Here is a 12792-nt window from a genome sequence, read left to right on the forward strand (position 1 = left end):
TAATTCTTTTTAATACAGTGTTTGTGTCTTATATATATATATTTTTTTATAGTCTTTTATATATAAAATATTGCGAATATTTGTAAGGGGTAAACAAAATGTCGTCATCACAGGTGGCCGGAAGTCGGGTATCTGCCCGTGGAATTCTCGAGATCAACATGGCTGCGTACATGAAGATGTGGAGCAGATACAGGCAGGCGTATAAAAACGGGACCGTCTTCTGTAGCAAGTACACTAACGGGTTTGGCGCTGAGATTAATGGATTTTATTCAGGAGAGTCGCTCATTCGGAGCGGATTGACCCCGAAGCGAACACATTTTTATAGTTCATGTAAAACACCGTTATGTAGTGGCACCTTCGGCACTATTACATCAGTGACAGGACCTGCGCGTCTCACACAGGTAACCAAATGGGCCAGAATCGCCAGTGTGCTTCCACCTGCTGGAGGGAGTGTAAGATCTGGTATAGTTATAAACCACGACCAGAGGAGATACCTGTTTGGCAACAGAGGCAGCGGCCTCCCAGGAGAGGATGGAGCTGAAGGCAGTGGTACTAATGGTGATGAACCTGGTGGAGATGGAGCAGAATCCGGGTCTCCACCTCTGCACGTTACGGCTCTCACTCCCATGATGGTGCCGGAGGTTTTTCCCAACGTGCCGCTCATCGCTGTGACCAGAAACCCGGTGTTCCCACGTTTCATCAAGATCATCGAGGTTGTAATGATGTTTTATAAAAGTCACTACACTACAGCGCTGTTACATTCTCGAATCTGATTGGTCAGAATGTGTTGATACCTGCAAGGTGTTTATTTGTTTATCAATGCGCTTTTCCCATATTATTGTTATTCTTTCTATAATAACAGCTCATTCACAGGGACCTGTATGTAAAACGCTCCACATAATCTGTGTTTTTTATAATAATACATCAGTTTTATTGTAGTGTATATATACAAAGGCTACTGTAGTGTCAGTGTTTTGAAACAGTTAGTTTTCCTCCACAAGAAAGTCCTATTTGTTTATGAATTAATTAGTTACGTTACTATGTAATTTTGTGCTCAGATTTAACACTTAGCATGTAGATGCATAGATAGAATTAATAAACGTATATCTATTTAAGAATATATCAATACATCTTATTAAGTTGTATTAAACATTTCATTCTTTAAGCATGTCAGAATTGGTTGTTACTGGAGATTTCATCATCCTTGTCACCCCTCCCCAATCCCTTGACCAGTATTGTGAACACCCCCCACTTAAGAGTTTCCAACCCCATTTAAACAGCTGAAAACAGTCTACAATGACACTAAGGACAGCTGTTTTGTCACTTGTCTCCAGGTGAAGAATAAAGAGCTGGTGGATTTGCTGAGGAGAAAAGTGCGCCTTGCTCAGCCCTATGCTGGTGTCTTCCTCAAGAAGGAGGACAAGTAAGAATTAAATCAAGTGTGTTTTACATACAGTTGCTTTTTCCTGTGTGTATGTTTTAAACACTTCTGTTTTATCAGTGACGAGTCAGATGTCGTGGAAAGTTTGGACGCCGTTTACAACACAGGGACTTTCGTTCAAATCCATGAGATGCAAGATCTTGGTGACAAACTGCGCATGATTGTGATGGGACACAGAAGGTAAAGCTGAAGGTTTTTTTTTTTTTTGTTTTTTTTTTTTTTGAAATTTCATAATCATAGTTTATAGCACAGCACTACTAAATTCTTACTTCTGAATCATTTCCTATAACAGCAGCTCTGACATTAGTGCAGCTGCCTTGGCACGTCAATATAAGTCCCCTGAAGGTTTTGAGGCTTTTTGATTTGGTTAGGAAATGTTCTGAAGCCTTAGTAATTAAAAAACAGCGACATCTTGTGGTTTGCACATGTTGTAGCACCATGATAGTGTTACTCGATCTGCCTGATGTAGGCTTACTGTCTTTCATGTCTACAAATATGTATGTTCTCAAATCCCACCTCAGAGCCTAGGTATGTCAAATGTAACAGAACTAGTAAACATTATTGTATTCATTGTAATCTGTTATTGTTTCTATAGCAACAATTCATTCATATTGTTCATTTATTGCTGGTGCTGCACAAAACATCTTAATAAACAGATTAAAAATGTTGTCTTATTTAATATATAGTGTATGTTATTCAGATATTGTGAAGATTCAATAAAGAGTTTATTTGTTTATTTAACATTTATGGAAGTAAATTTTTTTTAGTTTTATTAGCTTCAAGAGAGAAGATTGAGAGAGCTACAACAGTTAAATGTAAAAATAAAAGTATAAATGGATGAAATGTATATATGTCTATAAAGAAAATGAAAATAATACTCATTGCTGACATTATTATTATAATTATGATTACTGTTCTTCCTAAGGCATAATGTTCAAAATACATTAATTCTTTATCGTAGCTTCAGAAAGCTAGACAGCACATGGACAAAAATGATAGCAGCAGCAGTCAGGACACACCTACATGACATAAAGATAATATATGTTGGAAGTGGAGAGAAAATGGGGATTAGCAAAATGTGAACTTGTGCACTGAAATAAATGAAATAAACTTCATTATCTACACCAACATTTAGGATTCGGATCACTAAGCAGCTGGAAGTGGACGCTGAGGAAGCGTCCATCACAACAGAGTCAGATGCAGAACAGTCTAAAGTTCATCGGAGAAAAAACAAGCGTGTTCGAAAGGACTCGCTGTCTCCAGCTGAAGAGATGGCAGAGAGAGTAAAGGAAGCAGAGTTTGTGGTGGAGGCTGTTCCTTTACCCAAGAGCAATGATGTCCTCATGGTGGAGGTGGAAAATATTATACACGATGAGTTCCAGGTCACAGAGGAGGTTAAGGTACTGACTTATATCTTGCTCTGCTCTAGTTTTCATGTCTGTCTTGTGTTTAAGGCTAATCAGTGGTTTGTGTTTAGGCTCTGACAGCCGAGATTGTTAAAACTATCCGTGACATCATTGCTTTGAACCCTCTTTACAGGTAATTTTTCTATTCTTCCTTATTTTATTTATTTATTTTGTGCTGTTTAGCATTAAACCCTCTACATATCTATTACACTTTTGTGAAAAGCAGGGTAACAGGAGCTGTTGTCTGTAAATTAATAAAACTGATAAATTTTCTTTGAATACTTTTTAATAAAATGGAATTTGGCAAATTGCTGTGAAGGTACAACTTTTTCTTAAACTGCACAACCTGAAGAGTGTTAGTTTGCTTGTGCCCAATGGATACTTTTGTGGCATACTATGGTGGTATATTTATTTTTCTGAAAATGTTTTTAATAAATTCTTAATAAATGTGATCTGTCTTATTTTATTTACAAGCTTTATACAGTTTGATAACTAGGTTTTTGGCATATTAGATTGATTTTTAAATAATTAAATCCACAGACTAACAGTAATAAATATCCACGATTCATTGCATGATATTAAACAGAAACAGCAATGATCATTTTCTTGTAAGATAATAAATAAGTATATTTATTGGTAAAATTAAAATCTGTCATTCAGTCGTTCATCACGTGACGCATCTTATGCCTTCTTCTTTCAGGTCATTACTCAGTATTGTGTATTGAGAGTGAATTTTTTATTTATTTATTTATTTATTTTTTGTGCAGAGAATCAGTTCTGCAGATGATGCAGGCAGGACAGAGAGTAGTCGACAACCCCATTTACCTGAGTGACATGGGTGCTGCTCTGACTGGCGCAGAGTCACACGAGCTTCAGGATGTTCTTGAGGAAACCAATGTGAGTCTCCAATCAAAAAAATTAGTCCTTCTCCCCCCCCTCATTAGCTTTCTGAATATGTTTGAATTGCGTGGTTGCTTGGTTTTGCAGATCCCAAAACGGTTGTACAAGGCTCTGTCTCTGCTGAAGAAGGAGTACGAGTTGAGTAAACTGCAGCAGCGCCTTGGCAAGGAGGTGAGAAGTACCTGATCACACCGTGTTTACCAACAACTGCAATTAAAACATATTTAAGAGTTCTTTTCTGTCACATTTAGAATTAAAATGATAAAATTCAAATTGTCTTTTGCTATTTTCCTCGTCATATCTTTGTGTGAAATATCCTACAGAGATGGGAATATTATTCAGATAATATATTTTCTTACAGATTTAATCTTTATTGTTTAAGATTAATCATCTTTGTAGCTGTATGTTTTTGGTATGTGGATAATTGTTTAAATGATTTTGGGAAAAGAAAATGATGATTCAAAAGCAGGACTTCAAGGTAAAACAAAGTAAACTAATGTACCTTCTTGATCGGTTATTTACTAAAGCTGCATTTCCCACCAGAATTACAAAAGTTTTCACAGTGCTAATTTTCTTAAAACTCTCATGCTGATTTTCATAAATGGCAATTAATCAGCCATAAATTACTATTTGTAATAATAAATTTATTGACAACCATAAAAAACAAAACTCCATAAAAGGCAAAGCTCTCAGACTGCTGAAAACAACGAAATAGCTAGTAAAGGTTCTACTAAAGATCCTCCAACACGTGTGAATACCATCTCTACCAGTAATGAAGCTCATCTACTTCAGTGCGTCAGCTTCCACGGTTACACCCTAAACCTTCTTAAATTTTCTTTTGAATCATTACTATGAATTTCAAAGTATTCATTTTATTTGTGGGGCATTTGAACTAAATAAGCATAAGATATATATATATATATATATATATATATATATATATATATATATATATATATATATATATAATTTGCAGTAGTTATATGATTTGAAGGTGATTAATCTGATCATGTAACAGCACATGTTCCTGCTGTAGGTGGAGGAGAAAATCAAACAGACGCACAGGAAGTACCTCCTGCAGGAGCAGCTGAAGATCATCAAGAAAGAGCTGGGCCTGGAGAAAGAAGACAAGGATGCCATCGAGGAGAAGTTCCGAGAAAGGTTGAAGGAGCGCACTGTACCCCAACACATCATGGAAGTCATTAACGAGGAGCTGAACAAACTCAGTCTTCTAGATAATCACTCCTCAGAGTTCAAGTGAGTCCCGTGAGATGCAGCACTGCATTAAGATTTAATGGAGCTGGCAGAATGAAAGATATTTTTTTTTATATGTTACTTAACAATTTAGGAATTATTATTTGGGGTGTTATGATGGTTGAGTATGAAGGTGTAACATATAACTTTTTTTTTAACCATGTTCTAAATTTTAATCAATATTACAATGTCATGGAATTATAGTTGGTCAGAAAGTGTTGATTTTTTTTTATTCTTTATTTTATTATCTCATTCACAGAACATGTTCACTTGATATTGGGAGGATTTAGTTATTTTTTGAGTTTTTACTGTCAGCCCTTAATAACAATCAATATGATTTGTTTTATTTAACAGAGTTTCATGGAAAGAAAACTTGTTTTGTAGCTGTTCAGCATCATTGAGCTATAAATGGACGTAAATGTATGATATTTCATGATTTAATTTTTGGTATGAGTTGTTATATGCTGTTATGGTATAAGAGGATAAAAGTTATTGATTATTTCCCAGTAACAGAAATTATTTCCCCAAATGTTTCATTCATTTTTCTCCTAGTGTTACAAGAAACTACTTGGACTGGTTGACGTCCATGCCATGGGGCACCAACAGTGTGGAGAACCTGGAGCTGTCTCAAGCCAGCAAGGTGCTGGAGGAAGATCATTACGGCATGGAGGATGTGAAGAAGCGCATTCTTGTAAATTGACCTTCAGTTTAGAAACATAATACTGATTGGTTCCTGAGGAATGTGTCCTAATTCATGTTTATTTTAATATTTTTTATAATGTAGGAGTTTATCGCAGTTAGCCAGCTTAGAGGCAGCACACAGGGGAAGATCCTGTGCTTCTACGGACCACCTGGTGTAGGAAAGACCAGCATTGCCCGCTCCATCGCTAGAGCACTAAACCGAGAGTACTTCCGCTTCAGCGTGGGCGGCATGACAGATGTAGCTGAAATCAAAGGCCACAGGTGGGAAATGTGAAATTAATGAATGAGCAGGATTTCTGTAATTTGTATTTTAATGCATGTTTTGTACATTGCAGGAGGACATACGTTGGAGCGATGCCAGGAAAAATCATACAGTGTCTGAAGAAGACAAAAACAGAAAACCCACTGGTTCTCATTGATGAGGTTTGTATTGAACATCTGATTCTCTAATAAATTATACTGTTTTTCAGAAAATGTCTAGCATTTATTCTTGTGCATTTTAACCAGGTGGATAAAATGGGTAGAGGCTATCAGGGGGATCCATCTTCTGCTCTACTGGAGCTTTTAGACCCTGAGCAGAATGCAAATTTCTTGGATCACTACTTGGATGTTCCTGTGGATCTGTCTAAGGTAAAATATGTGGCTCTGGTCATTTATTCACTCTTTTAAAATGTGATCTTTGTCTTAATCACACTTTGTCATTCTTTAATTTCTGAACAGGTTCTTTTTATTTGTACTGCCAATGTGATTGACACAATTCCTGAACCTCTTAGAGACCGAATGGAAATGATCAACGTGTCTGGCTATGTGGCTCAGGAGAAACTAGCCATTGCAGAGGTAACATAGAGAAACATACTCTACACATCACTCTTAATTTTACTTTACTAAAGTAACAGATTTAAATGCATGCTTTGGCTTATAAAGTGGAAAATACATTAAAAAAATACAAGAAGAACAAAATAATGATTTTCATTAGAGCAAGTCATTTAACGTGTTGGCATTTTACTAAATAAAGATACTATTTTAGTCACATATACTGTATATATATTTAAATATTCATGGTAATAGTGAAAGAAAATAAATTATTGTTTAAAATTTATATCTCCAGCATTATATTGTACACAACGGCCTTATCGTTTTCTCTAAGTCACCACAGATTCTAATGTACCCTCTAATGCAATATTTACTTTTTATGCCTCTGTCACTGAGGAGTGGAGGCATCATGTCTTTGGCTTTTCTTACTCTGAGACAATTGTTTTTTGTATTATTTTGACCTGCAGAGGTATCTGGTGCCCCAGTTGAGGACTCTTTGTGGTTTGGATGAGCAGAAGTCCAGTATCTCCTCAGAGGCTCTGAACGTTCTTATCAGGCAGTACTGCAGAGAGAGTGGAGTCAGGAACCTGCAGAAGCAGGTGGAGAAGGTGAGTTGGGTCACAGTGGTGAAAAATTATGCTAAAATAAAAGTAAATATATTGGGTCTATAAATTCTGTTAGGTCAGTGTAGATACATTGGTTTCAATGTTGATGTTTGACAAAGTCCATCCTCAATAAAGGGGGCATGGTATTTTTGAGTAGGTGGTGTATGTAGTCAGCAATTAAACAGCTGTCAATACATACATGTGTATTACATATTCACCTGGGTTTGTGCAGGTGCAGTCTGATAAACAAGTTGTTCTCACTTGCATTATAGAAGCTGTAAACACTCAACTTCCCTTAACAGCCTCTTTCCTTTCTGTCTTGAAGTTGATCAGATCTTATCATTTTACTGAGGAAACCTAGAGAAAACTTTACCAAAAGTTTTTACCAAAAGACTTTTACCAAACCCTGACACTTTAGACTCCTTTCATCAATGTTATATAAAGTTCTTCCAGAACATTTAACGATATTTATATTTACACATTTTAAATCTTTTTCATGAAACCTTCACCATGCAAAACCTTCTACAAGTAATTACAATAGATCTTCTGACCAATCAGATTTGAGAATTCATCAGCACAACCGTTAACAAACAGTACTGTATATAATGTTAGTATAAGGAACATAAATGTAAAGTGCTAACATTATATCCTTATATGAATAATGATTGTCAACTTTTCTTACTCTTTGGTTGGTAAGTTAAATATCACACTTTTCCTTATTTTAGCAATACATTCTCTTTAATACAGGTTTTCCGGAAAGTTGCATTCCGTATTGTTAATAGCCAGGAGGCTGCAGTCAGCGTGACAGCTGACAATCTGCAAGATTACGTCGGCAAGCCGCTGTTCACTGTAGACCGAATGTATGATGTCACACCCCCGGGGGTGGTCATGGGCCTGGCGTGGACAGCCATGGGTGAGAATATGTAACAACACGACTGCAGTATTATCTACAAGAGCATGATGATTGAAGTTTTCAATTTGTGATCACTCTTGTAGAATCTTGTAGAATTTCTTGTAGAAATCTTCAGCTAGCAAAGCCAAATGTTGTTGGGGGGGGGGGGGTTACCACCTGATAAAGAACACAGCCCAGTAAAGTTGTCTGGGTCTAAAGCATCAATTGGAGCAGTTCCTTTATTTTAACTCATGAAACTTCACATTAAATGTATTCTCTCATTTCTGTAATATTATAACATTTGAAAGTTTTTAGTCATTTTTAAATCCACTACTTTTTAATTGCAGTCTTTGAATTCATTTGAACTATTCATTTTGTAAATTGCACAAGTTACTGATTAATTAAAATAAATGTGAATTTATCTGTTACTATATGGACTGTTGCCATAGAATTTTTGTCCTTCTTTCCTAAACCTAAAACTTGAAATGATTTGTTCATTTATCAAACCTTTTTTTTTTTCTTTTTTCATTTTAATTTGTTTTAAGCTCATTACATTTTGTGTGATGTTGCTGTTCCATTAGCATACAATGCAAAAAAAAAATAGATTTTGTTGCAGGATTAAGAATATTCTCTAAATGTGTTTTTTTTCTTTACCCTATCTTCTCTAGGTGGATCCACGCTGTTCATTGAGACGTCTTTGAGGCGTCCAAGGACCCCGAAGGAAAAAGACGGATCTGCAGATGGCTCTCTAGAGATGACAGGACAGCTGGGAGATGTGATGAAGGAGAGTGCTAAAATCGCCTACACCTACGCTCGCTCCCTCCTCATGAAGCAACAACCAGAGAACGACTTCCTTGTGGGCTCCCACCTCCACCTGCATGTGCCAGAAGTGAGACGATAACATTAATATTTAAAATGATTACTTCTGTTTTCAGATTTATCCAATCCAGGACTCCAGGTCCAGGGTTAGGAACTGTTTTAGCCTATTGACTTCTATTCACTTTAACCCTGTCAAGTGGCTGGTTTAGATTCAACACTTTATTCAATAAATAAAAAAAAATGTAAATATGGCAGATGTTTTAATAGAATAAAGGTGATCATTGTTGCTACAATTAAGTTATTTTACTGATGAATATTGTCTCATTGTATGTTGTATTTCCTGTCTGATTTTTCTGGTTGTGTTCAGGGTGCCACTCCAAAAGACGGACCCAGCGCAGGCTGCACTATAATCACAGCACTGCTGTCCTTGGCCACCAACATGCCAGTGCGGCAGAATGTAGCCATGACTGGAGAAGTGTCCCTGACAGGAAAGATCCTGCCTGTCGGAGGAATCAAGGAAAAAACAATCGCTGTGAGTTTTTTTTTTTTAAGGACTTTTAGTAGCCTTGACTCCAAAATCAGCTGTAATGAAATTTGTACTTTTTTGTATACATAACTTGACTAACAAATCTCTGTTTAGTCTTTATCTTCATATATTTTCTCAGATAAATATATTTAAATATATGTTTTAAATCTTTGTTAGTTTAAAAGTCCTCATTCTTGTAACTGTGTGTCTTTTCTATTAACTTCTATGCAATTAGAAGATGAAGAAGATGACTTTATTATTGTCACATATACATTACAGCACAGTGAAAATCCTTTTTTCCCAAATCCCAACTTTCAAAGTTAGGGTCAGAGCACAGAGTTAGCCGTGATACAGGTAGCCACGGTAGCGGAGAAGGTTAAGGGCCCAATTGTGGCAGCTGTGGGAGTGCTGAAGCCCTGATTTTCCGACCAACAACCCAAAGCCTTAAACACTTGAGCTACCACTGCCCTACTGAAAAGATTATATATTATAATGATGAAGCCAAACGTGAGCCAAAAGCTAGCACCCTGAAGTTCACTACTTTCCAATAGCAGCACATCCCTGTGTTTTATTTAGGGATAGAGAAGAAGAAAGAGGGGAACTTTGTCAGAGGTAGTATCTATAGGGTAATTGATAACATAATTCACAAGCCTATAAGGCTACATAATCATGTATTCTCCACTACAAAATGCCAAGTCAGTATTTTCTGTACATATTTGTACAGAAGGCATTTTATTGCCTTTGTTTTCACATTTGAAGGCCAGTCATTATGTCTTTTCATACTTGTTGGGCACTTTTTTGGGGGGGATCATATTGTCAATGTTCCCAGGAAACCCACAAATCATAAAAACATCTTCCAAAAGTGTTAAATAAATATTTCTGTACAGTGATACCTCGAGATACGAGTGCTTTGACATACAAATTTTTTGAGACCCGAGCTGTGATTCGACTGAATTTTTGCCTTGAGATACAACCAAATTTTTGGCTTGAGATACGAGCAAATTTTTGAGATACGAGCATCCGAGCCGCCGCCGCCGAAACAAAGATCCCCAACAACCACGTGTGCTCTGTTTCCCCGCCTCACACTCGGTTAAAGCCGACTTTCCACTGCACACACCAAACGACGGCCGATAAACAGGAAGTCATTCATTTCCTATGGAGAGTCGCAAAGGTGCTGCGTGAGGTGTCGACCATCTGCGGATCCGTAATTTTCGGATCCGTTTTAAGCGTTGGATCCGTTAAAAACTTTACTTGTGCAACTACACGGCATCTGATATGCCGACCGGACAGGTTATTATTAAAACAACCGGCAGATGTTAGTGAGGAAAGTGTGACAAAAAAAGCAAAAACAAGTGAAGAGAAAAGCGGTGAAGAAAATTAAGCAAAATTAATGTAAAGAAAACAGAAATTGTAGCAATTAAGTTCAGTTCAGTTAAGAGAAATATGTCAGGACCACTTTGTCAAAAGAGAATTTATTAGATGATATGCATACAGTTATTGTTGGCGGTATGGTTCTGTTCTGGGCAAAAATCCACGCGCCCGTCCGTGCGCATGCATGGACGGAGCTGGGAGAGCAGCGACTAGAAAATAGAATAGACCCCAGTATAACAAAACCACTAATCATGCATAGTATTAGATATGCTCGCTTACGCATTTTTGGAAAGTGATAAATGAATGAATGGATAAATAAATAATTAGAGAGAGAGAGAAAAATATGTGGAGATTTATGACGTAAACTGGTACAACGAACACAGGTTCCGGCATGGTGGAGTCGGGGTTGGAGGAGGGAGTTTAGATCGCGGCAGCAGTGAAGCGATAGAAAGCGGCTCTATGAATTGGAATTTAAATGGGCGGGTAATATGGATGTCGTAACCGGATTGGTGCGCATCGTGGACAGCTGATGCACGCTTGACGACGTGGCCTGCCAGAACTAACGCGATGCTTGATTTAAGTTCGTTAATTTTAGTGAAGTTTAGTTAAGTTCCATTTAAGTGTAAAGTAGCATTAAGAGTGTACAGTAGTGAGTGAACGAAAGTGAAAGTGTAATTCCTCCTAACTCCTCCCTCAACACCTCCGTGCGCATCTTCCGTATTTTCTTAACATTTTCTTTTACTACTGTATGTTTTTATACAATATTTGTCATTTATAAATACAGGTACTGTACATTTTACATATTCAAAACACATATACAAAACTGGAGTGGAATTTTGCGAGCTGGAACGGATTAATGGGATTTCAATTAATTTAAATGGGGAAAATTGCATTGAGATACGAGTAAGGTCGAATTAAACTCGTATCTCGAGGTATTATTGTACATTTTTGTGCAGCATTGCTATATCCCTATGAATGAGCTTTATTATACAAATGCTGCTGTTAAAATTAACTAATGCTTTCTAAACAATCAATAATAAAAATAGAGGTATAATTTTGATTAATATACTCATGATGAATTTATAGCTGTCACATTTTTTTAGTCGATCTAGGTTTTATATGTATATGCTAACACAAATAAATAGAAACATTTCAATCAGACTAATGAATTTGTATTATAATATATACGTCTTTGTTGTGTAAGATGCAGAACCTGCTACTTCAGGCAGTACAGTACTTCCTGTAATTGCTTATTATATTTTCCAACAGGCCAAAAGAGCTGGAGTGGATTGCCTCATCCTCCCTGCTGAAAACAAGAAGGATTTCTCCGACCTGGCCGAGTACATCACAGAGGGCCTGGAGGTGCACTTCGTTGAACATTACCAAGAAATCTACAAGATTGTGTTCACGGGCCAATGAAGAACATTTGAACTCTCGTTTAATCTGCTATTATTAGGTTCCTGGTATGTGTTCACCATCTGCTGTGTTTGGTGGCAAACTGTTGCCCTCCAAGTTTCCTTCTACCAGCAGTGTGAAAGATGTAGGGACCACATTCGCATCTTCAGTGCCAGAGAGCTGGCAGCTGAACTCTGACATATCCCTAATCTGTACCACAAGATACTGGAATTGTGTTATTGCTGCTACGCAGCTGTTAAACACCTTGATTCATCACATGATATGTTGCTATGGAAGATGGAAAAAAAAATTCACAACCTGCCTGTTTTAATTTTTTTTTTTCACTTTGGTTACAGCTTTTTTTAAATTAATTTATATTCGTCCACCTCTTAGATTTGGAATTAGGAATTTTCACCATGTAGAAATTAAATCATAACACATTTTTTTGGCAGCAGCAATATGTCAAAGATTTTAAATTATCTGAAGGTTTTATCACAAACAGAGATAAGCCACAACAGTACTGGAACCAAGATTAGAAGAAAGGGATCTGATCATGATCCGAAAAATACAAGCTCATTGGTCAAGCCTGTCTTTGGCTTGTCAGCCCTTCTGAAACATTGATGATATAACTCATGATAGTAGAATAGAATTCTGTCTGGCTATTTATA

General features: G+C 36.9%; 1 protein-coding gene across 1 annotated transcript; it reads left to right on the plus strand.

Annotated features, from left to right (window-relative positions):
• The first annotated feature begins 98 nt into the window (after positions 1-98).
• Positions 99-12443, plus strand: lonp1 (lon peptidase 1, mitochondrial). The gene is made up of 18 exons (XM_060881950.1): positions 99-713; positions 1335-1423; positions 1502-1621; positions 2577-2841; positions 2919-2980; positions 3615-3744; positions 3835-3918; positions 4784-5004; positions 5554-5692; positions 5786-5964; positions 6039-6126; positions 6211-6333; positions 6424-6540; positions 6984-7124; positions 7869-8034; positions 8682-8902; positions 9200-9364; positions 11999-12443. Exons 1-18 carry the CDS (start codon positions 99-101, stop codon positions 12146-12148), a joined length of 3075 nt encoding a protein of 1024 aa, XP_060737933.1. The 3' UTR covers positions 12149-12443.
• Positions 12444-12792: the final 349 nt, after the last annotated feature.

The sequence above is a fragment of the Tachysurus vachellii genome, chromosome 1 (assembly GCF_030014155.1).
Source record: "Tachysurus vachellii isolate PV-2020 chromosome 1, HZAU_Pvac_v1, whole genome shotgun sequence".
Taxonomy (NCBI): Eukaryota; Metazoa; Chordata; class Actinopteri; order Siluriformes; family Bagridae; genus Tachysurus; species Tachysurus vachellii.